Genomic DNA, 26,577 nt, shown 5'->3' with positions numbered 1-26,577 from the left:
CTGGCGGCCGATGAAGGCAGTTGAATGAAAATCCAAGCCTCTAAAATATTTACATTGATATGAACAGAAATATTGTCCGTTAGTGGCATTTTTGGTATGAACATAACAGTGTGTTTATCCACGTGTGTTTTTAAATAATTAAATGGCAGAGACAATTGTGCAATAGAAATGATTTGTAATGTCTTACAAATACAAGCCTACAATAGCCAACCTGCAAGTAGGCTAGGCTATAACCGCAGCGTCGCAATTTTGCTTTCTCTGGGAATATCTCACTTGAAGCGCAATAAACTCGAGTGTGGCAGACATAACCACGGGTAGCTTACGCTACATCTCTCTATGTTTGCTGTAGCACTAAGTAGCTTAATTCGGGGTTTCCTGACATTTGGTATCGATCACAAACAGCCTAAATAATACGTCATGAGGGGAGGGAGGATGAAAACTAGAGAATCAGGGAGGAGGAGGAGTGGCACAACATCGCCCGAAGACGACAGAAGAACACCAGTGTAGCCGACAGCAAAAAGTGGCTGAAACTAAACTTCCGAGTCCCGATTGTTTGTGTTTAACATCACAAAGTGTGCCCTCCTCTCTAAAGGTAAGATTTTTTGATCTTCCTATAGCCAGCTACTTCTTTCCTGCTTACATTTACACAACAGGTCAAAAAGCAAAACATTAAACAACCATTTTGAATAAAGGCCAACAGGGTAGTCTCGGTTTCTCCTGCGCCACAGATGATTGACGATCATGAGTAACCAGCACTTTACACAGCAGGCTTGGGGCTACGCAGGTTGTTGTGTAATTTGTGGGAAGTGTGATTTCTGATGCGAGATGTAGGCATGTTCTGTGCTGTACTGCGTTGTAGCCTATATTTTGTACTTGAATGGACTAATAATTGACTGAATGCCTGATTCTTGCTGCCCTTAGAAAACCACGCCCAACCCATCCCGCTCTTTCCTCCATACACTAGTTGCAGCCTCCACCAGGAAGCTGTACTTTTTGCTCATCAACCAAACCTCATTAACCACCTGCTGTCAAATGTACACACACATAATGGGAGGAACGGAGTGGTTTAAGGGCTTCCTTATTCCATAGTCCAGCCGGTGTTATCTATAGATGGTGTTTTCTGTTCTTATAATGACACTGAGGGGATTCTGTTCTCACTCTCACTGAGAGGTGAAAGCAGTCCTCATTTGCATGAGTGCTATTGTGTGTGAACCCTGGACTTGGACTGTTGTCAACATTGTTCACATTGTCTTATTCTCCCTCCCTCCCTCTCCCACTCTCTCTCCCCAACTACCTCTCTCTCTCTCTCCCACTGCTCTGCTTTTTATAGGCCTCCACCTCCCCTCCTCTCTCCTAGTCTCCATAGCGATCCTGGGAGTGGACGAGAGAGGAAGTCCGACCTCCTTTTCCCTCTGGTGTCCGAACAGAGCAGCCAAGCTCACCATGTCAGCTCCTGGTGAGTCTCTCTCCTGACCAATCAGCTCATTCTATTTTCCTCCATAGATCAGTCTGGTCATCCAACCATTCAAACTATGTCCTACCTGACCCAATATTAGTCAGGCCAATCACAACCGTTTATCTAGTATGGGGCGGTTTTGATACAATGACTGTATTGATTTGAAATGACAGTACGATGACTAACCCACGTTTCATTGCCCTGATTGGTTGTAGATCTATCCAATCGTATCCAGAAGCATTTTGATCTGACCGTTGATAACACCCCTTGGAAATTGAAAATAAATGCAGGATTTCCAGACACTTCGCATTTTTGTGAATTGGGTCTGGCGAAGCCAGGCTACTAGCCGCCACCATTTTTCACTGAGAAATTTCGCCACAAACACCAGAGCAAAGCTCAGATGCCACCGCTCTGTGACCCACTAGAGGAACAAGAGTTGAGGCAATTCTATATGGAGTGCTTCACAAATGTCAATATTTGTTCCCTGTGTCCACTATGGGAAACTCAATACCATAGATCAGGGCATTTGTACCACCTTTAGTACACAAATATCACTCTCCTCTCTTCTCTCCCTTCATCTCTGTGTATTAAAACACATATATCATATTACATTTCCCAAGGCGACTGGATGCAATGTGATGGGAATATTTTTCTCCAAGCTTACTGACTCGGTCACATTGCTGAGTTCTGCTCCCATTCCTGGAGGCCTTCCTGTAAGCACTCATGCGCCTCAAAAGTGTTGACATGGGATTTGCAAATCGCTCGCGTCTCCCATTTTCGTTAGCCTACTGTTCCTACAGCCAGTAGGAACACAGGCCAACTTCTCAATGTCAGTGTGTGTGTGTGTGTGTGTTCGCATTGTGGAAAAAGCTCTATTATCTACTGAACTATTTAGTGGGTTATGGTTTTTGCGTTGGAAGTTTACATGAGGGGAAAATGCACATCTGTGGATCTTCTGTGCCGAGGGCAACTCCTTCCAGTGAAGGTGTGTCTTCACTCCAGGGGCAGGTTACATTGTCAGAAAATATGCTGGAGGGGAACATTTCTGTTGCTGCCATGAAATTGAGAGATTGGAATGCGGAAAGGGGAGTCAAAAAGTTTCACAGGGCTGTACTAACTTAGTACATTACAGTCATTCAGCAGACGCTTTTATCCAAGGCGACTTACAATAATTGCATTTAACATAGGAAGTCGGTGTACTACTACTCACTGGAACTCACAAGTACATCTACTTTCTAAAACAAGTGATGGTTGCGGTTTTAGCAACCGTATGTGGTTTGGCTATTTTGGTTAGGTGTGTAAAATGTCAACAGTTCAGTATCCTGAGCATCTTGTCTTGAACAAGGAGAACCAATGGCGTCTGATAAGCGGCCTTCTGCCGTTCCCCCACAGTCAAATGACTTCCAAAATACATTAGCAGACTTGTTAGGGGCCATTGTTGTTGACTGGTCCAGCAGCCGGCCTAGGTGCTACATGAGTCAACATACTGACTGACCAACACAACAAGAAACAAACACATTTTCTCTGCCTTTAGCTGAAGCTAACTGAAGTGTAATGAAATTGGTATTTATATATGATACAGTTAAAAAAGCTCCTCTAATACATTTACGTCTGACTCTTCACACCATGCCTTCTTCACCTCTCCCCTATTTCTACAGTGATATTTGTGTACTAAAGGTGGTACAAATGCCCTGATCTATGGTATTGAGTTTCCCATAGTGGACACAGGGAACAAATATTGACATTTGTGAAGCACTCCATACAGAATTGCCTCAACTCTTGTTCCTCTAGTGGGTCACAGAGCGGTGGCATGGTGGCGTCTGAGCTTTGCTCTGGTGTTTGCGGCGAAATTTCTCAGTGAAAAATGGTGGCGGCTAGTAGCCTGGCTTCGCCAGACCCAATTCACAAAAATGCCAAGGGTCTGGAAATCCTGCATTTATTTTCAATTTCCAAGGGGTCAGATCAAAATGCTTCTGGATACGATTGGATAGATCAACAACCAATCAGGGCAATGAAACGTGGGTTAGTCATTGTACTGTCATATCAAATCGATACAGTCATTGTATCAAAACCGCCCCATATTAGATATGGGTCAGGTAGGACAAAGTTTGAACGGTTGGATGACCAGACTGATCTATGGAGGGAAATGGAATGAGCCGATTGGTCAGGCTGGCGATGCCAGGCTAGATGGATAGTATTAGATCTTTCCTTTCCTGTAGTCGTGCTGACATGACTGCTGGTCCATCCAGACACGGCCTGATTGGAATAATAACCAGATGCTGATATGCTTTTAGTGGAATTGCCTTCTTGGCTGGAGGGAAGCAGGACACCTCTCTTCTTGGTAACACTAGTGTTGTAATGTAGAGCAATGACACATGGACACTTCCACTTCTCTGCAATTACAGTATGCTGGAATTTGAAAATACTCAAAATAGGAGTTTGAGACTGGGATAAAGATGTTGAATCCAAGCTTTAAATAAAAGTTTGATGGACACAAAATGTTTTTTTTCCATTCAGGGAACATTGTACTGTAAGTTTGATCTGGTGTTTTTTAATAATACGATTGCCATTTGTCATCTAAAACAATTACGTAACTCATGTGCATATACAGTTGTCAAACATAACATTGGCTTACGCTACTCACATACATGTAATGTGCCTGAGGCTCAAATGCATAGCTTGCTAATAATAATCTCTGTCAACATACAGCCAGTTGACACTTTATAAGACCTGGTCATTGACACAAATAGCCTTCTCGTCCCAAACAGGGAATCACGCAGCTGCAACTCAATACAGTATGTAAAGCATGGAAATATGATGATGAGGTTTAGTTGTTGTTCAATCAAACATAGAATTGGCAAGGTGTGTTTTGACGGTGGTGTGATGGTTGGTGGCAGGTGTGGTGGATCTCACTAACGGCTGTCCTCCTGGGATTTTTACACTACAGTCTCTTGAGGTGACAGAGAACGGTGCCATGACCAAAAAGCATCCACAGCAGTTCTGTGGGCGGAAACACCTCATTAACTGGAAATGGTGGTCAGAGAGAACAGACCTCTGCCCCTGAATGCATTTCGTGGCTCTGTGTGCGCCAAAATTGAATGGGTTCTAAGTTGTCCCATGCTACATCCCTCCACCGAGTTTCATGAAGAGTAGTCTAGTTTTTGCATAATCCTAGTCCAAAAAATATATGGCGGTTAATGGCCAACCTGGCAGTGTTTGGGCAGCTTGTGGAACCGCCCCGTGATTCGGATCCACTCCAGAATTGAATGGGTTGTAAATTTACCCATGCTACACCCCTCCACCAGTTTCATGAAAATCAGTCTGGTAGATTTAGCATTAAACCTGATCTAAAAAATCAATGGAGGTGAATGGCGGGCCGTGTTTAGGCAGCTTGTGGATCAGCCCCGTGATTCGGATCCTCTGCAGAATTTAATGAGCTCTAAGATGGCCCATGCTACATCCCTCCACCGAGTTTCATGAAAATCGGTCTGGTAGTTTTTGTGTAATCCTGGTCAAAAAAATGATTGGCGGTAAATAACCGACCGGTTTGGGCTCGTGAACCAGACCTGTAATTCAGATCCGTTCCAATCCGTTAATGGGTTCAGGGCTCAATGCTAAGGTTTTTTTTTCACTTGCCCAGTCTGGCAAGTGGGTCAGAAATCTACTGGCCCAAAGTCATTTTTTACTGGCCCGAACTCATATTTCGCATTCGCCTCCATGTTGGCATGTTGTCTGACTCTGTGAGAAAGACTGTCACCACTACACGTCACGTACTCTGTAGGCGCTACTCAATCTTGATTGGCGGAATGGCACATTCAAATCAAATCAGGCAAAAAACCTTTTTGGAGATGTTTAAAACCTGCATATTTCCCTTCACCCATACAGACAAGATGCCTACTTCCCTGCTCAGAACCCTGGTCAGTCCATCACATGCAGAGGCATCACGGTACAGCGTTGGGTCATCAGTGTACGGCGTGTGTTCAGAACGACCACGAGTCCGTACCGCGAAGAATTGAGGGTGTTCTGGAGGCAGAAGGGGGTCATATGTTTTCTGAGATGGGCGTTGCGGAAGAGGGAGTCCTCAGCGATTAGTTCATCCCCCTAACCAATCACATCGCATTCAAAGGACGCTGATTGGCCTGGTTGGAATTCCAGCCGAGAAATCACTCTGGGCGAGAGTTTTTCCAGACCCTGAATCGCATTTCAAAAATTAAAGTGGGCATGTGATTCCAGGGCTAGAGTCTGGCTAGGGCCTTCCCAGTACTAAATACTGTAGGTGTTTATCGTCAGTATATCCTCCTAAAATATGTTGTTGTTGTCGTCTGTCTTCCTCAGGTTACCCGTCCCCTAACCAGTACCCCGTGCCCCAGCCCAGCAGCTACTCCATGACCCCCTACCCTGTCCCACAGGGGGGCTACGGCGACCCCAACCAGCCCGCCCCACCCGTGGGCTTCAACGTGGACTACCAGTACCAGCCCCAGCCGGGTCAGCCCGTCATGTACCAGCCAGGAGCGGTAGGCCCCGGCCCTATGCCCGTGCCCGAGTACGGAGCTCCGGATGCGGGCCCCCCTGGAGGCATCACCCCCGCCCCGGCTGGAACTCCAGCTCCGGCCCCGGCTGTAGTTCCGGTCGGTGTGCCGCCTGGGCTGGAGTACCTCTCTCAGGTACTATGGAAGAAGCACGTTGTAAAATCAGAAGCACAATCAGTTTTATTTGCCAGGTACTGAATGTGTTCTGGTCAGTTGGTGCATAACACTGATGGAGACTACATTAGTTTGGGGGGAGACCGGACTAGAAGGGACAGTGCAAAGACAGGACCGCGCAAATGAACAGTGCAAAAATGGTGTGCGATGTGTGTGTATACAGTGTGTGTACAGAGTGTTAATGTGAGTGTGATGTTTTTATATTATATACAATGTGTGTGCCGTTGTGATAACGTTAATCATTATTTCCTGTTAACTCCGTCACCATAATATAATCAGTGTTACTGTACATGATGTTGTTTAAACTGTAGAGTTGCATTTTGTTTTGATAGTGACATTTAAACATCACTTCTTGTTAGGGTGCTATAGAATGCTCTCACACCTTGTCTGTGTCTCACCTTAGATCGACCAGATCCTGATTCACCAGAAGGTGGAGCTTCTAGAAGGTGAGATTGTTAGTCTGGTCTCCTGGCACAGAAGAAACCAGAGGCTTGGCGAGAGGGAACTGTGGTCATCTCAGTCACGTCGCTCGCCATGTAGTCACCGGTCGGTATTTAGGACGACAGAGTGACTCTTGCTGTGAGGCGCTGAGGTGATGACGCCATCTGGACTTCGTTCCAGTTACCCTTCATTCTCCTCTTGATCGCACCATCGCTCGTCAGAATCAAAAGCACAGACACTCCCTCAGTCGCTTCTGACGGTAGTCGCTACGTAATCATAGCTCGTATTTTTGAAAAATGACCGTAAAAAGTTTTGAAGATGCAGGTTAGATTATTAACCTCTCTAAAGCATTGGTTGAGCACAGAATTTATATAGTATTTAGTATTTCTTTCTTTTTTTTAAGATCCCAAGAAAGAAAGAAAGAAAGAAAGAAAGAAAAAATTCACTTCTGAGGGCAGACTTTGTGTTGGTTGTTCCCCTTACAAGACTCCTCACGTCCCTGTACCCTCCCTCCTTCTCTCCTCCATCCTGATCCCTCCTTCCTCATCCTCCCTCCTTCCCTCCATCCTCTCTCCTTCCTCCCCAGCGTTCCTGGGCTTTGAGACCAACAACCAGTACGAGATCAAGAACAGCATGGGCCAGAAGATCTACAAGGCCAAGGAGAAGAACGACTGCTGCACCAGGAACTGCTGTGGCTCGCTGCGCAGCTTCGACATGAAGATCAAGGACAACATGGACCGCGAGGTCGTCCGCCTCATACGGCCCTTCCGCTGCGTCTCCTGCTGCTGCCCCTGCTGCCTGCAAGAGGTACGGACGCTGGGTGGTGGGGTGTGTGTGTGTGTGTGTGTGTGTTTGTGTGTGTGTGTGTGTTGGGGGGGGGGGGGGGGAGCCAATCATATTGTGGCACCTTGAGGGGTAAAAGTCAATTTCTTGGAGCTGACTCTCCAGCTGGGCTGAGAAGACGAGAAGATGACTTTGAGAAGACGACTCTGAATGCTTCTTTGTCAGTTTGAACTGTCTTCCCGGCCGTCGTGATCCCCGGCTGCTATCACTTCCATCTTCAGTCTCTGTGACTATAATTAAATCAGGCTAATTACAGCGCATTCCCTGCAGGCACGGGTACTGACCCTGGACCCTCCTGACCGCGCTCACACATGCCGCGCTTGTTCGACATCCGCCGAATGAATGCACAGCCGCTACTGTTGCCATGTGAAACACATTACCTCTGCAATGGTGATGGTTGCTACGCTAACAAAGGAGAGTCTGGGTCACTTCACCTCTGCGTGGTTTTCTGTTGTGTGCAGACTGATGGCAAAACCCAAGTCCCAGGCAGCGGACCACAGTGGAAATAAGCCGCTGACTTTACTGTGTATTTATCCTACAGTACATAGTTCCTATCATTCCTTTTTTGTGTCTTTGTGCCAGTGGGGGACTATATGTTTGTGTTTTTAACTTTCAAATAAACCAAACCAAACCAAGCACATGCTTTTTACTGCAAGGCCCAAAGCCAGATTCATGCACTTAAAATTTTGTGTGTGTGTGTGTGTGTGTGTGTGTGTGTTTTTTTCTCCCTTAGCTGGAGGTCCAGGCTCCTCCAGGCACCACCATAGGCTACGTGGTCCAGGACTGGAGCCCCTGTGCTCCCAAGTTCTCCATCCAGAACGCGGAGCGGAAGACCCAGATGAAGCTGGAGGGACCCTGCTTTGCCTGCAACTGCTGTGGGGACGTCAACTTCGAGGTGAGGGTTCAGCAGCTGGGAGCTCCAGTTTATGGTGGGTGCAGACTAGAGAATTTTTAGCCAGATTTTGGCTCCGATTCCAGGGGGGGAATTGTTTCCGAATCGAGTCTGGTCAGAACCGATTATCTGCCCAAACAATCCTGTAGTGTGAGGGGTTTACCCACCTAATCTTATGCCCCTGACACACCAGGCCAATAATCGGCCGTCGTGAACGTCCGTGAGTGTCGGTGGCTCGAGTTGGTGCGGTGTGTCGCGCTACGAGAATTTTCAGGACGAGTCAGGACATCTGAGCATGTCTAATCGGCGTTGGAGAGAGTGCGCACGTAGGGAAAAGAGAGATCACTCTGATTGGCTTACAGAAGTCATGGAAGTGACGAAAACAAACAAACTGAGGCCAGTGATGTTAAACATGACTGCCATTACGGTGAAAAAAAAAAAAAAAAACATGTGAAAAAAGCTATATATCTTCGCAAATAATCATTAAATTTGTAAAATCCGTGGAATAACTTAGTTTAATGTGGATTCAAAGGAACTTGTCACTGGATCGTTGACACACATTTCAGAAAAATCGCAATTCACGATATCTGTATCTACTGTACCTGCCTCTTCATATATACTGTACATATATATAACTAAAGATCTGTGTCCACTGTACCTGCCCGCAGCTGATGCCGAAAGATGGTGGGAAGCGGATTGGTCGCATCAGTAAGCAGTGGAGCGGTCTCCTGAAGGAGGTCTTCACCGACACCGACAACTTCGGTATCCAGTTCCCCCTGGACATGGACGTCAAGATGAAGGCCGTGCTGATGGGCGCCTGCTTCCTCATCGTGAGTCAAATCTGTCTTCAGATTTCATATCAAATCGGAAGAAACTTCAGTCCCGTTTTAATGTCGTTCTCTCCCCACGCTTGGCTATTGATCAGGCGTTAGCATAGAAACAACAGAAAGTGTTTTACTTTGGGTTCTTGTTGACGTGTCTCATTCTTTTGCCCGACAGGATTTCATGTTCTTCGAGAAGGTCGGAGAGATGAACCAGCGCAACACAGTGTTCTCCTAACACCGGAAGATGGAGAGAAAGAAAGAAAGAAAGAAAGAAAGAAAGAGAAAGAAAGAAAGAAAGAAAGAAAGAAAGAAAGAAAGAAAGAAAGAAAGAGTTTTTCTGTGTCCGTATTGAGGTGGTTCCTTTTTCCAGATCCCAGCCGTAATTCCTTCCTGATTCCAAAGTCCTTGGCAAACAGCCAATTTAAGAACTTTTGATAACACAACACAAGCTTTCTCCGATGACGGACTTCTGTTTGAGCCAAGATGGCCTCCTGTCCTACAATAATATCCGTCCAAATGGAAAAAACCCCAGCAATTTCACTTTCAGCTTTGAATGTTTGTTTTTTGTACTGGGTGTCTGTATTACTCTTTTGGCCAGAATGTTTTTATCTGTGTTCTCTGAAAATGCTGTCATTTGAAATATATTACTTGCCCATTTGTACCTGTGGGATTCACTTATAGAAACATTTCACTTTACCATAGGTTCAAGTCACGCAAAGTCACAGGCCTCAGAATATTCATTGCTGTAACTGTGTTATGTTATGTTTGTCATCATTTAATTAATATGTCTATGTAACATGTCTATCATCACTACAGTATATGTAACATGTCTATCACCTGCACCACTTTGGTAATCGAATTAACCAGGCATTTTTAAAGAGATTGTAGGGTTTATATATATATGCAATATGTTTATGGTGTCACAAACTACCTTGTTTTATATTGTAAAATTAACATGTACACTGTGATTAATCACATTTACATTCAATATCAGCCATAAGAATAAACAACAGTGTAGTATGAAGAAGTGTGGTGGTGTTCCCAGTGGGAGAGAACCTTCTGACTTGGATTAAATGTTTGAGAATAGACCGGTAGGAAAATTGAAAAATTATACTAGTGCACAGAGGTATTATCAAAGTAATGTTTCAAAGCGAGAATAGTTGAAGTCTGTTTGTGTTCTGTGGCTCTGCCTACTTGCCTTGTATCCCTGTTGTCTGGTGACCTCCTGTAGGGACGTTTTCTGGGTTCTACAGTTCTGTGTTGTGTGTTGCAGTTACAGTTCTGTGCTGTGTAGGCTGCCAGTGTTCATGCTGGTGCTGAATCTAGTGAGCTTGTGCACTGTGTTGGCTATAGTGTAGGCCTACGTTCCGTTTTCTGATATGCTACATCTCTTGATGTTATATCCACATGTATGGTTTTATATTTGGATTCTTTCGTCCACATGTATGTCACAGTATCTGGATGCTATATTCATATGTATGCTAAAGCTCTGGATACTAAAGCTGCTTGCGTTCTACTCGTCTGCATGCTGTAGTGTGCGCTTCTTATCCTATCCGTATGTCCTGTAGCCCTGCAGTGCCGAGCTCGGAGCTGTGTTACTGGTGCTCTTGTAACTGAGAGAAATGTGGAGTAGTTGGTGAAAATCTCGTAAAAGGAGTGCGATAGTCCCTCCAAGAGGGACGTCCCTATTGGCGCAACTGTCAGCGCCTCCCAAGCGGGAGACCCGGGTTCTAATCCTGCCCTGGGCCAAGACGGATGGGTTACACCCTGGTAGACTCTGTGCTCTGAGCTGTGTTACTGGTGTCTGCTAGACTGACACTGTCCATTTTCCCCATGTAGTCTTCTGGGAATAGGCGTATGCAAAAGCAGGGGTTGATATGAGAGGGAGAGAGGAGAGAGGAAGGAGGTGGACAGTAAGGGTGGACGTCAGGCTGTACATAAGTGGAAAACACCAACAGTCAAATCAAACACTGACCTTTCCCTCGGTGCGGCCATGTGGTTAGCCAAAGGAAACACTGAACTTTCCCTCGTTGCTGCCATGAGGTTATAGGAAGCACGCCTTGACGCAGATGTGCTGACTGAGCTCTCTGACTCTGCAGGTCAGAGAGCTGTACACACAACTGTGGTGTGAGGAGGAAACGACAGGTAAGCGTTGCAGATGTTGTGAAATGTGGTCGCTCTTGAACGAACCCCTCCCCACCTCAGACATGGCGGTGTCCCTCACAGGGTTTGGCTTCAAACGTACCTTGTAACCTTAAAACGCATTTGACTGCAGTGCCAATTTGTCTAAGGACTTCGATGCCACTATAGTTTTGTGTGATGTTTTTTTTCAGTTACTTATGTTACCAGTGTGTAAATCATTTTCTGCTATGTTTAATGGTCTGTCAGACTGTTTGCTTTTAAGCATGACCACTAACGAGGAAATAGCCAAAGGATGTTGTCAAAATGGTTTTATTTGTACAAAGGTTTAGGGTTGAGCAAGAGCTGACTCCTGGTTGTGAAAGCTGTGTTTTCATTCAGCACAAGGCAGTGGGTTAACTTCCTGTTTGATGACTTCCTGTTTGATGGTCTATTTGTTGATTCTATTCAAACATTTCTTAATGTCAAATATAAAGTGCAATTTAAAGAACTGTGTGTTGTGTGTCTATGATATATTTGTGGATTTATCTCAGAGCTTTGTGACAGGGACAGTTGGGGAGTGACTGGAGACAGCAGTATTTAGAAACCCCTGTGTAATGAGAGACATCTGTTTCCAATTGGAAAAATTGATCCAGGCTTTAAGAGGGTTCTCCACTCTCTCCACCCACCGCTTAGTCATAAAGTCTGGTTCCTGTTCAACCCACTGCTGCTTTCCTAGGTCTGGTTCCTGGGTCCTAGCTGCAGATTCTCATCTAGGGTGTCTGTGTCTAAGCTGCTCTACTCAGCCTGGGGGAGAGCTTGGTTTTTCATACATGCTTTCTTTTTCTTAGCTTTTCAGGTCCCTAAACAGCTCTGGGGCTGTATTCACAAAGCATTTAAACTTACAACTAGGAGTACTCCTAAATTGCACTAAAAAGTCCTAGCTAAGAGTTCCCTCTTAAAACCTATTCACAAAGCTGCTGGGACCAACTTTTACGAAGGAAGGGGGGAACTCTTAAACTAAGACTTAGAGTAATTATTTCAACATAGACATAGGCTACTGTAGGTATGTAGACATCCAGTTTAAAACTCTGGTACTAGCCTACAGGGCAATGGAAGTAAAAGCTCCCTCCTACCTCCAGGCCATGGTCAAAATCTACACCCCCTCCTGACGACTACGCTCTGTTACCTCAGGGCAACTATTTGCCCCGTCACTCCAAGGCCCCTACAGCCGATCGCCACATTTTAGGTTTGAGGTCAGGGAGAGTGTCCCACAGACGAGGAGTGGCCCAGTGGAAGGCTGGATCCCTGCGGTGCGGAGCTTGGTCCTGGAGGGAAGGACAAGGCTGCTGTTTCCAGAGTGAAGGTTTCGTGAGGAGGTTTGAGGGGTGAGAAATACACAAGCCAGACTTTGACTAGCTTTATTGGCCCTATGAAAGTAGTAAAAAAAAGTATTTCTATAAAAGACGGCATTCACAATAGAAAAGAGAGCATCTCAGAGAACGTAATGTAATAGTAAGAATAACATGATAAAAGCCAAATAAGTAACATTGTGTTTGTGTCAAAACAGAAACAACAGTAGAAATGATGTCTTTAATTTAAACGGTCAACTTGTTGAGTTCCCCATAGAATATCCTCAGCAAAAGTGTAAATATAAATGTCTGGTCATTTACTGAATATATCACTAACACTGTTAAAACAACAAACCACAAAAGTGAATGGTAGCTGAAATCACATAAATCTAAAAGAGCTTGAATTAAGAAATTCTTGAATAAAAAAAGCTATTTATAAAATGGACCAGCGAGTATCTTAGACTTTGTGGAATTCGTCCCAAGGCCCAGATCCAGGACCAGACCACCTTCCCCCAAAGCTGTCAGACACCATTGGCAGGGACACCACATGACTGATCTAAAATCAGCCTCTAAACAGCAGCTTCTTCCTGGTCCATCCTCTGGGCTGTTCCTTCCTCCCCCGGCCCCGCTTCAGCACTGGAATGCAGGGACACCATCTCCATGCTCTCCCTCTCTGCTGGCCTCCGCCCACTGGTGGTCTGGAGAGACACAACACTAAGAGTCATGAACACGAGGAGAGACTTGAGCAGCAAGATAATTATCACAGCCAGGCCTACATAAACAGATCACAGACCACAAACAAAACTAAAGCAAATCTACCAGCAAGCAGATAGGCAAATGTTGTAGTTAAGCAAAGACTTGTCCTCTGTGCCATAGCTATCATTCCCCTGACTGGGTAATAACTTGTACCTTAAAGAACAGATAGAGGGCAGTGGTGGATATCAACAAGATCAGCACCACCACCAGCATCACCACTCTGATGAGGAAATCTGTCAGAGGAGAGTCTGGAACAGAAACAGCTGTTGAGGAAACTGATAATCATCAGATCAGATTAAGCTGTTAACTGAAAAGTTTTAGTCACAATATGTAACTTTCATTTCCAGTCAAACGTGCTGCTACTTTGTGAACTGTGGAGAGAGGCAGTTAAACTAAGTTAGTAATACTGACATACATATTAAAATGATGTGGTCACATACCCACAGATCACCACAGGAATCAAAGGACTCACTGACAGTTAGTAAATCCTTTGACAAACTCAACCCAAAGAGGTTTACAAAACCAGGTCACAGCAACCCTTTTGAGTGGGTGAAAAGCGATAAGAGATTTTTAGAACTCCACTCTCATTTACCTGTGACAGTGACAGAGAGGAGCTTGCTCTCAGAGGTGAAGTTATGAGAGAAAACGTAGACCTCATAAACACAGCTGTAGTTTCCTTGGTGGGCGTGGTCTACAGCAGGAAAGAGGAAGTTGGAAGATTGATTGACAGCTGGGTGGGTGTATCTCAGGGTTGTGTTGGAGCTGGTGAAGATGAGGTGGAAGGAGCCTCCTGGGTACTGTGGCTGGATGGAGCAGCTGATGTTGAAGCTGTGGTCCTTGAACACCTGCAGCCCCTGCTGCTGGCCCTCTGAGACCCCTCGCATGGAGGAAGACAGGGAGATAATCGGCTGGAATAGGAGATCTGCAAAGACATAGAAGAGGGGAGAGAAACCAACCTCTCTGATTCAGGTGTGATGATGAGATCTGCTGTGTTCTCCTCCCTCCCTCCCTCCCTCCCTCCCTCACAGGGCAGCATGAGCTACTTTAGTGACTGAGACAGTTGTATAATATCACATGAAATGTCTTCCTGGTCAAGTATCTGAGAAGATCACTGCCAGAACACCATTAGTATTAGTCTCTTTAAACCAATACACTCCCTCAGACCAAGCACATTTATATTTAAAATGCCATGCATTACAGCGTTCATATAAGCTCTATCAGCAAAAGATAAAGAAATCTTAAATACAACAGATACTGTAGGAGCAGACTAGAAATGTGTGACTGCCAAGATCATCGGCTGAATACAATGACATGATGTGTGTATTACCTGAGCAGACCACCTCCAGGAATTTATAATCATACCCTTCATTCACTGGTCCACAGTCCCTGAGTGCAGACTCAGACCCAGCACAGTGAGATTTAAAATTCCATACAGGGCGGAATACACCACAACCAGTCACCATTCTTGAAACAGCAGAGCCACAGCCCAGCTCTCTACACACTACAGCTGCAGTACTCAGGTTACGGTCAGACCATCTGTTCAGACCTCTCCGCTCTCCCTGGTGGTTCATCTCCACTCTACCAGCACAGCGGCTGCCTCCTCCCACCAACCTCACATCATCAGGCTCTGACAGGAAAGACAGGAGACAGTCTGACATTATGCATCCTAACAAAACTCAGCCAAACTCTTTCTCATTATGTCACTCCAGGTGAGAAGCAGAGGTTGAGAGACAAACAGATTCTTACAGTACCTGAGCAGGTGAGTCCAACAGCATTGCCAGGTGAGCAGGTGTTTCTATCTGCGCCTGAGGTGTCACAGTCCAGCAGGCGGGATTCCTTGCCTTTACACTGGATCTCTTTAGCCCAGATTGGACCCTTCCCTTCTCCATAGAGTGCCCCCTGGAGGGCTGAAGGAGCCCCACAGCCAAGCTCCTGACAGACCACCTCTGCATCCTGCCAGTCAAAGTCAGCTTCACACACTGAGGCCCACGACTGATCAGACCTCATCTCCACTCTGCCAGAGCACAGACCATTTCCATTCACAAGCCTCACAGACTCTGAGGGAAGAGAGACAGATGGTCAATATGAACATTATAATTATTAATAACATAAAATCTTTCAACAAAATAAGAAGTGTGAGATCTCAAATAATACACTAATATCTTTAGAAATGTTGCCATTATTCAATGTGAATCCCTTCAACAGATAACATCAGCATACATCCAGTAAGACAGAAATTTTAAAGGGGTCCACGTTTGCAAAACTAACTTTTTCATTGTTTTTTCATACTGTATACATTTCGAGTCTCTGATGGGCCTACTAACACACAACGTATGAAGTAAAACAACCCAATCATTTTGTTGTGGTCAGCCGAAATGAAAACATTAGAAAAAAAAGTCAGTCCCAGCAAGCCATTCAAATCTCCCTTGTCAAATTACGTCACAGTCAGGGAATCATTATAATAATCCCGCCCCCATTTGAATACCTCCAATCACCAGTGTTTGTTTACCTGGATATAAAGGCTGACATTATTTGCAGGTCCCCCTAGCTAGCATAATGTCTTCGCACGGAAAATGCTTTGTTCTTGGATGTACAATACTAAGCAGCACAGATCGCTACATCGTCTCCCAAGCTCAAAGGACAGAAGAGGTGAGTGGATAATTTTTTTTTTGATGGCAACGTTCCCGCTAAAATTGGCTAAACACTGGCAGTGATTGCTATCCATTTTTTGCCTGATTGCTTTTCCAACCTGGATCAGTACAATGCAGGATTTTCAGGTAAACTCTTTCTGAATGTTCAAGCAATACCAACTGCCCGTGCAAATCATGCAGAAACTGTAAGTAATTATGCTGTGTGTTTCTTTGCATATAGTACTAACGATAGCTAGCTATCACGAATAAACTCCCCTTTCACCTCTACCCGGATGCTCGTCTCATCATATACGTTATAGTGACGTTAGCGGAATTAAATTGACTTCTAGTTGATCTAGCGGTCATTAAAAATGATCAAATAAGTGGACATCATTGGATTCCCCTCGGCCTACAGAATCAAGCTTTCATTGATTGTAGTCGAATTGTGTCATAAAGCCTGGTGGTGTCTAGCTAGCGAATGTAGCTAGAGGTAGCAGCATGCAACCATGGAGATAACATGGACACTATCATGTTTAGTAAGGGAGAGAGGACAATTAACTTTCTCACACAGCCAATGGCCCTGGTTCACAGCCAAACTCAGGAAGTTAAGGCTGGAGAAAGAGGAAGTAAGGATGAGGGGAGACACAGAATGTTTTAAAGAGGCCAAGTACAGGTTTAGCAAGGCAATGAAGGAGACTAAACAACGCTTATCTACAACACCAGTTCTCAGAAGGGAACACGTCCTCTGTCTGGAAAGGCCTCTGTCAGATCACCAACTACAAAATGAAATCCCCCCAGTCCATTGACGATCCAAATAACAATAGCCCCCCCACTCCACCCATCAGCCCCAACAACATCCCCCCAGCAAGGGCCCAGACCTCCCTACAGACCCCCCCCCTCCCTCACTGCAGCACAGCCTCTCACCATCCTAGAAAATGTTGTGAACCAACTGTTCAGGAGACAGAACCACCCGAAAGTGGTCGGACCGGACTCTTTCTCCTCATCCATGCTGAACTTTGGTGCTGATCAGCTGTCCCCGGTGTTCACTGACATCTTCGATACCTCTCTAGAGATATGCCATGTACCAACCTGCTTTAAAACCTCCACCATCATCCCTGTCCCCAAGAAGGCAAAGATCACCGGTCTAAATGACTATAGGCCCGTCGCCCTGACCTCTGTAGAAATGAAGGTGAGCGCCTTGTTCTGCTGCACCTCAAATCCATCACGGACCCACTCCTGGACCCTCTGCAGTTTGCCTATAGAGCAAACAGGTCTGTGGACGACGCAGTAAACATGTCCCTACGCCAGAATCCTGTTTGTGGATTTCAGCTCTGCTTTCAAAACCATCCTCCGCCCACACTGGAGTACGATCACTCCCAGCTGCATACACACACTCACATACTGTACACATTACACTCAGCACACTCTGTATATACACTGACCGCACTACATTTTGTGTATTGTTTTTTGTCTTATCCTATTTTGCACTAGCATTTTGAACCCGCTCTTTGCACTGTCCTGTCTTTGAGTTGAGTTAACTTTATTTGATATGGACATGACAGAAACATAAGACTTGTACATATGCACAACAACCAGATGCACTGTTTTTAGTGTTTGTAGCCTTATGCCAATTTCCAACACCTGTCCACAGGAGGCTTTGCACTGTCCTGTCTCGTCCCTGCACCCTGTCCAATGTTGTCTCCATGTTATGCACCACGACCGAAAGCAAATTCCTCGTACGAAAAACTACATGCCAATAAACGGATTCTAATTCTGATGATGTGTGTATTACCTGAGCAGACCACCTCCAGGGCTGAATTCCAATCAAACACTGTATCCAATTTTAGACACTCCCTCAGTGCAGACTCAGTCCCAGTACAATTAGATGTAAACATCCATACAGGATGTTTTTCACCACCAGGAGTCTCTCTTGTAGATAGAGCCGGGCCACAGTCCAGCTGTCTACACACTACAGCGTCATCACCCATGGTCCAGACATACAAACTGTCCAGACTTTTCCACTCTCCCTGGTGGTTCATCTCCACTCTACCAGCACAGCGGCTGCCTCCTCCCACCAACCTCACATCATCAGGCTCTGACAGGAAAGACAGGAGACAGTCATGCCCTCTGACATTATGCATCCTAACAAAACTCAGCCAAACTCTTTCTCATTATGTCACTCCAGGTGAGAAACAGAGGTTGAGAGACAAACAGATTCTTACAGTACCTGAGCAGGTGAGTCCAACAGCATTGCCAGGTGAGCAGGTGTTTCTATCTGCGCCTGAGGTGTCACAGTCCAGCAGGCGGGATTCCTTGCCTTTACACTGGATCTCTTTAGCCCAGATTGGACCCTTCCCTTCTCCATAGAGTGCCCCCTGGAGGGCTGAAGGAGCCCCACAGCCAAGCTCCTGACAGACCACCTCTGCATCCTGCCAGTCAAAGTCAGCTTCACACACTGAGGCCCACGACTGATCAGACCTCACCTCCACTCTGCCAGAGCACAGACCAGCTCCATTCACAAGTCTCACAGACTCTGAGGGAAGAGAGACAGATGGTCAATATGAACATTATAATTATTAATAACATAAAATATTTAACAAAATAAGAAGTGTGAAGATCTCAAATAATACACTAATATCTTTAGAAATGTTGCCATTATTCAATGTGAATCCCTTCAACAGATAACATCAGCATACATCCAGTAAGACAGAAATCTAAAAGGGGTCCACGTTTGCAAAACTAACATTTTCATTGTTTTTTCATACTGTATACATTTCGAGTCTCTGATGGGCCTACTAACACACAACGTATGAAGTAAAACAACCCAATCATTTTGTTGTGGTCAGCCGAAATGAAAACATTAGAAAAAAAAGTCAGTCCCAGCAAGCCATTCAAATCTCCCTTGTCAAATTACGTCACAGTCAGGGAATCATTATAATAATCCCGCCCTCATTTGAATACCTCCAATCACCAGTGTTTGTTTACCTGGATATAAAGGCTGACATTATTTGCAGGTCCCCCTAGCTAGCATAATGTCTTCGCACAGAAAATGCTCTGTTCTTGGATGTACAATACTAAGCAGCACAGATCCCTACATCGTCTCCCAAGCTCAAAGGACAGAAGAGGTGAGTGGATACATTTTTTTACACGTTCCTGCTAAAATTGGCTAAACACTGGCAGTGATTGCTATCCATTTTTTGCCTGATTGCTTTTCCAACCTGGATCAGTACAATGCAGGATTTTCAGGTAAACTCTTTCTGAATGTTCAAGCAATACCAACTGCCCGTGCAAATCATGCAGAAACTGTAAGTAATTATGCTGTGTGTTTCTTTGCATATAGTACTAACGAAAGCTAGCTAACACGAATAAACTCCCCTTTCACCTCAACCCGGATGCTCGTCTCATCATATACGTTATAGTGACGTTAGCGGAATGAAATTGACTTCTAGTTGATCTAGCGGTCATTAAAAATGATCAAATAAGTGGACATCATTGGATTCCCCTCGGCCTACAGAATCAAGCTTTCATTGATTGTAGTCGAATTGTGTCATAAAGCCTGGTGGTGTCTGCTAGCGAATGTAGCTAGAGGTAGCAGCATGCAACCATGGAGATAACATGGACACTATCATGTTTAGTTAGGGAGAGAGGACAATTAACTTTGTCACACAGCCAATGGCCCTGGTTCACAGCCAAACTCAGGAAGTTAAGGCTGGAGAAAGAGGAAGTAAGGATGAGGGGAGACACAGAATGTTTTAAAGAGGCCAAGTACAGGTTTAGCAAGGCAATGAAGGAGACTAAACAACGCTTATCTACAACACCAGTTCTCAGAAGGGAACACGTCCTCTGTCTGGAAAGGCCTCTGTCAGATCACCAACTACAAAATGAAATCCCCCCAGTCCATTGACGATCCAAATAACAATAGCCCCCCCACTCCACCCATCAGCCCCAACAACATCCCCCCAGCAAGGGCCCAGACCTCCCTACAGACCCCCCCCCCTCCCTCACTGCAGCACAGCCTCTCACCATCCTAGAAAATGTTGTGAACCAACTGTTCAGGAGACAGAACCACCCGAAAGTGGTCGGACCGGACTCTTTCTCCTCATCCATGCTGAACTTTGGTGCTGATCAGCTGTCCCCGGTGTTCACTGACATCTTCGATACCTCTCTAGAGATATGCCATGTACCAACCTGCTTTAAAACCTCCACCATCATCCCTGTCCCCAAGAAGGCAAAGATCACCGGTCTAAATGACTATAGGCCCGTCGCCCTGACCTCTGTAGAAATGAAGGTGAGCGCCTAGTTCTGCTGCACCTCAAATCCATCACGGACCCACTCCTGGACCCTCTGCAGTTTGCCTATAGAGCAAACAGGTCTGTGGACGACGCAGTAAACATGTCCCTACGCCAGAATCCTGTTTGTGGATTTCAGCTCTGCTTTCAAAACCATCCTCCGCCCACACTGGAGTACGATCACTCCCAGCTGCATACACACACTCACATACACATTACACTCAGCACACTCTGTATATACACTGACCGCACTACATTTTGTGTATTGTTTTTTGTCTTATCCTATTTTGCACTAGCATTTTGAACCCGCTCTTTGCACTGTCCTGTCTTTGAGTTGAGTTAACTTTATTTGATATGGACATGACAGAAACATAAGACTTGTACATATGCACAACAACGAGATGCACTGTTTTTATGTTTGTAGCCTTATGCCAATTTCCAACACCTGTCCACAGGAGGCTTTGCACTGTCCTGTCTCGTCCCTGCACCCTGTCCAATGTTGTCTCCATGTTATGCACCGCGACCGAAAGCAAATTCCTCATACGAAAAACTACATGCCAATAAACGGATTCTAATTCTGATGATGTGTGTATTACCTGAGCAGACCACCTCCAGGGCTGAATTCCAATCAAACACTGCATCCAATTTTAGACACTCCCTCAGTGCAGACTCAGTCCCAGTACAATTAGATGTAAACATCCATACAGGATGTTTTTCACCACCAGGAGTCTCTCTTGTAGATAGAGCCGGGCCACAGTCCAGCTGTCTACACACTACAGCGTCATCACCCATGGTCCAGACATACAAACTGTCCAGACTTTTCCACTCTCCCTGGTGGTTCATCTCCACTCTACCAGCACAGCGGCTGCCTCCTCCCACCAACCTCACATCATCAGGCTCTGACAGGAAAGACAGGAGACAGTCATACCCTCTGACATTATGCATCCTAACAAAACTCAGCCAAACTCTTTCTCATTATGTCACTCCAGGTGAGAAACAGAGGTTGAGAGACAAACAGATTCTTACAGTACCTGAGCAGGTGAATCCAACAGCATTGCCAGGTGAGCAGGTGTTTCTATCTGCACCTGAGGTGTCACAGTCCAGCAGGCGGGATTCCTTGCCTTTACACTGGAACTCTTTAGCCCAGATTGGACCCTTCCCTTCTCCATAGAGCGCCCCCTGGAGGGCTGAAGGAGCCCCACAGCCAAGCTCCCGACAGCCCACCTCTGCATCCTGCCAGTCAAAGTTAGCTTCACACACTGAAGCCCACGACTGATCAGACCTCACCTCCACTCTGCCAGAGCACAGACCAGCTCCATTCACAAGTCTCACAGACTCTGAAGGAAGAGAGACAGATGGTCATATGAATTATTGATAACATACATTCTTTCAGGAAAATGTGTGAAAAAGTGTGAAGATCTAAAAGAATGTCAAATAATACACTAATATCTATCAAAGTAAATAAATGTTATTTATCACAGATAGGGGTCACAAAATGCTTCACAAATCATCAATAAAAAAATAAAATGAAATATACACAAGGACAAAGAAACAAATAATAATATCTGAAACAATAATAAGAACCTCAGTCTTGTCAGTATTGAGCTGAAGGAAATTGTTGGCCATCCAAGCCTTAAAGCAATACATCGCGATATTTGGACCTTTACAAACATGTCTGGTGTTAATTCTCCAATTAGATTTCCTAAAGGTAAGCTGAATCGTCCAAACAGTCTACTCAGAAAGATAATACATTGACATTTATTACCTTTTAAAACTCGCGCTCCTGGGACGCAGCATTCAGTCGAAGTGCGCATGCGCAACGTTGTGCTTAAACAACACAGTAGTAGCTAACTATTCCGGCGTCTATGGATATCATGCGTTTTTTAGCTCAATGATATCATGGCGGAGGTGAGAAAACCGAAGCGAAACATCACAGAGGAAGCCAGAAAAAGAAAAAGACAATCTGATAACTTTGACAGTACGACAGTGCACTTACTCGCAGAGCCTGTGGGGGCGCAGTTCCGAGAAAACAGGAGAAAACGCTATGTATTGCTTTAATGGCAGTCAAACAGTCATGTAAAACAGATAGTTTGTCATTATCTGGCTTAAAAGATATGTACAGTTGAATATAATCAGCGTAGCAGTGATAACAGACATCATTACATTTGTTAATAATCAATCCTAGGGGAAACATATATAAATCAAACAAGACAGGACCCAAAACAGAACCCTGTGGCGCACCACAGGACAGGACAGCAGTTTCAGACATAGAGGGACCAACTGACAGAGAAAGTCCTATCGGAGAGATCAGACAAGAACCAGTCCAGGACGCTACCAGAGATACCTGCCCACGGCCTAAGCTTTTCTATCAGGGTGCAGTGATGTACTGTATCCAAAGCTGCGCTAATGGAGGACCTCATGATGTCATTGGAGACTTGGAGGAGAGCTGTTTCCGTAGAATGCTTCTGACGGAAACCATTACGTTACATTACAGTCATTTAGCTGATGATTTTATCGAAAGCGCCTTACAATAATTGCATTTAACATAGGAAAAGCCAATGTACTACTACTTGCCAGAACTCACAAGTGCATCTCCTTTCTAAAACAAGTGATTAAGAGCATAATTCATGCGGAAGGCAAAGTGCAAGAATAGCATTGTAAAAATACAATAGGTACTTAAGAGGGAGGATTGTGGTAGTACTTCTTGAAGAGATTAGTTTTGAGCCTTCGGCAAAAGATGGGCAGCAGCTCTGGTGTCCTGACATCAGTGGGCAGTTCATTCCACCACTCTGGGGCCAGGACAGAGAAGACCTGTGACCATGTCAATCGACCAGAGGGGCCTCGGAGTGACAGGGCAATCAGTCGCCCCGAGGTAGCAGAGCGTAGGGGGGGGGGGTGTAAGGTACAAGCGAGCTGTTAATGATAGTGACAAGACAGGGGCCTATGGAACTCAACATGTCTTTCAGCATGGACGTTGGTATGATGGCAAGAGGGAGGAGGGTGTTTTCATCAAACTAACTAGCTGATGTTATACATAACATCTAGGTGATGCTATATGTAACGTCAATTTGTCCACAAAAAATGAAAGATTGAAAGAAGTTGTCATTTTACATAATGTGAATTCCTTCAACAAATAACATCAGCTTGTAACCAGTCAGACAGAAATATTAAATACAACAGATACCTGATAACAGTTTAACTTAGTAGTCTGTTATTAAGTACTCAAAGCTACTGTGACAGGTGCAGACTAGGAAATGTGTGACTGCCAAGATCATCAGCTGAATATAATGACATGATGTGCGTATTACCTGAGCAGACCACCTCCATGACATCAGAGATATTATACAATCCATACACTCCTCCACACTCCCTCAGTGCAGACTCAGACCCAGTACAGTTATATTCAAACCACCATACAGGACGGTCTTCACCACCAGGAACCACTCTTGTTGAAACAGCAGGGCCACAGCCCAGCTGTCTACACAGCACTGCTTTGGTACCCATGGACCAGAGAGAAGAAAAATATAACCATCTCCACTCTCCCTGGTGGTTCAACTCCACTCTACCAGCACAGTGGCTGTCTCCTCCCACCAACCTCACATGATCAGGCTCTGGAAAAAGACAGGACACAGTCGGGCCCGGTCCAGAAACAAATGTTTACTTTCCTATATTTGTGGGGACTGCCTAAACCTAACCCTAGCCCTAAACCCTAAACCTCACCCTAAACCTAACCTTTGACCCATAACCCCTAAACCTAACGCTAAACATAACCTAACCCTAATTGTAACCCAAGCCCAAAACTCTAACAATTGACCCTAAAATTAACCCTTAACTTGTGAGGACCATCCCCATTTCCCCACAAGTGACCATTGTTCTTGTTTAACTATTCATGTAGTCCCTACAACTATGGATGCACGTTCTACCAACCTGGAAGCTGATCAGTGGCTTGATCCTGGAGACCTGAGGAGACAGTATAGATAGGGAAGAAATTAGCATCAACAAGACCCCCCCCCCTCCCCCCATCTCAAGATTCAAGATTATTTTATTTGCCATATGTAATGTACAGTGTACAGTCACAGTGAAATGTTACTGTACATTACATTAGTAATTTAGCTGACACTTGTATCCAAAGCGACTTACAATAATTGTATTTAACGTGTAAAGGACAGAGAAGAACCGTAGCCGTGTCGATCGACCGCAGGGGCCTCGGAGTGACGGAGCAACCAGTCGCACTGAGGTAGCAGAGCGTAGTGGTCGGGAGGAGGTGTAAGGCTTGATCATGGCCTGGAGGCAGGAGGGAGCTGTTTCTTTCATTGCCCTTTAGGCTAGTCCCAGAGATGCGAGCTGCTACAGGGAGCCAGTGTAGAGAACAATGAAGGGAAGTTGTGTTGGAGAACTTGGGGTGGTTGAACACCAGGGGCCTCATTTATAAGACTGTTACTAAGCTTGCTTACTTAAACAAGTTTGAAAAAATATGAAGAATATGCATATGCAAAAAAAAAAACTGATTTGTATCATGTCCCACATCGACTTATGCCAGACTTATGCCAGTTTCCCATTATAAATCACAATCAATCCTAAACTTGGCGCACGTGAGCACACCTGGTCACACCCTAATCAACACCCATGATTGCCTATAAATGTTCAATGAACCGCCCCATTCATCCATTTTAAATTGTGACAGCATGACGACACTGATGGTGATTTCAAAGTAAAATAAGCTCTTGCAGCAGAGCTGGAAGCAAGACTGGTGTGGTGACTGAATAGCAAAGCGTTGGTTTCGTAAACTGTAGATCACAGGTTCAATCCCAAGCCGCGTTACTGTAATAACAATATTAGTCGAAAATTTAAACTTAATTTATCAGACATTATTTCATGTCATTTAAATTCACAGCTATTTCAGTGGCATGACTAGCTTCCGTCCTACCAGTCCTGAACAGAAACAAGCCAGCCACGCACATAAGCAGGCTGGACCTGGCCTGGTTAGTTTAGTTTAGTTAGTTAGTTTAGATGTTAGGATTTAATATAGGATTTATACAGCCCCCCTAATATGTAACACACACACACACACACACACACACACACACACACACACACACACACACACACACATTCAGTATAGCACAGCCCTATATGAACTAATATATACCCAACACAGGTACAAAGCAGTATAACACAGCCCTATATGCACTAACACAGGTGTAGATCAGTATAGCACAGCCCCTATATGTACTAACACAGGTGTAGATCAGTATAGCACAGCCCCTATATGTACTAACACAGGTGTAGATCAGTATAGCACAGCCCCTATATGCACTAACACAGGTGTAGATCAGTATAGCACAGCCCCTATATGTACTAACACAGGTGTAGATCAGTATAGCACAGCCCCTATATGTACTCACACAGGTGTAGTATAGTACACTCATATATACGGTGTATCAGTACTACCACTATCCTACACGGTACAGATATAACAGAGCCTACCTGTACTCCAGAACATGATCATCAGCATCAGGACAGGGACCATATCTGTATCCAGACCAGTTAGGTCAGTAGATACAGTATCACAAAAAAAAAAAATAACGCTATCACAAAGAAAAGTAACACAACTGTGTGTGGAGAACTGGTTGACTGGTCTGTCACTTCTCAAACCTCCAACTGCTTTGACGTCTTTCAACGCCTCTATCTCCTGTTTATCTAATCATCAGTTATACATACATTATAACATAATTACAGGATGTGATGTGGCTTTAGGCCACCATAAGATAGTCGCATACAGTTGCATCACTGACATGCAGTCAAATGTCCAGTCAATGTCTCCAGGACCCTGAAGCGGGTCAGGAAGATTGTGTCAGACCCCTCCCACCCCGGCCATAATGTCTTGGTGCCACTGCCCTCAGGCAGGAGGCTGCGGTCCATCAGGACCACGTCTGCTCGCCACAGAGGCAGCTTCGTCCCCACGGCCATCAGCCTCTTCAACCAGGCTTGTTTCCCCCTCTGACCCCCCCGGCCCCACCACAGACTCCACCACCACAGAGATACTGTCGATACATACAGTACACACACACACACACACACACACACACACACACACACACACACACACACACACACACTCACTTATACATTACACTCTGCATACTTACTGTATAAACACCGACTCCAGTAATTTTTGTATATTGTTCTTTTTCTTAGCTTATCGTTTTTTGCGATAGAATATTGTACTTGCCCTTTGCACTGTCCTATCTTTGCACTGTCCTATCTTGTCCC

General features: G+C 45.1%; 1 protein-coding gene across 1 annotated transcript; it reads left to right on the top strand.

Moving 5' to 3' along the window:
• The first annotated feature begins 478 nt into the window (after window positions 1-478).
• Window positions 479-9,440, top strand: LOC311319867 (phospholipid scramblase 1-like). The gene is made up of 8 exons (XM_084451491.1): window positions 479-592; window positions 1,331-1,456; window positions 5,792-6,120; window positions 6,563-6,605; window positions 7,187-7,407; window positions 8,177-8,338; window positions 9,004-9,165; window positions 9,335-9,440. Exons 2-8 carry the CDS (start codon window positions 1,444-1,446, stop codon window positions 9,392-9,394), a joined length of 990 nt encoding a protein of 329 aa, XP_084307617.1. The 5' UTR covers window positions 479-592; window positions 1,331-1,443; the 3' UTR covers window positions 9,395-9,440.
• The last annotated feature ends 17,137 nt before the right edge of the window (window positions 9,441-26,577 follow it).

The sequence above is a fragment of the Borostomias antarcticus genome (genome assembly GCF_949987555.1).
Source record: "Borostomias antarcticus genome assembly, chromosome: 17".
NCBI classification, from domain to species: domain Eukaryota; kingdom Metazoa; phylum Chordata; class Actinopteri; order Stomiiformes; family Stomiidae; genus Borostomias; species Borostomias antarcticus.
This window is presented reverse-complemented; position numbering and strand designations above follow the sequence as displayed.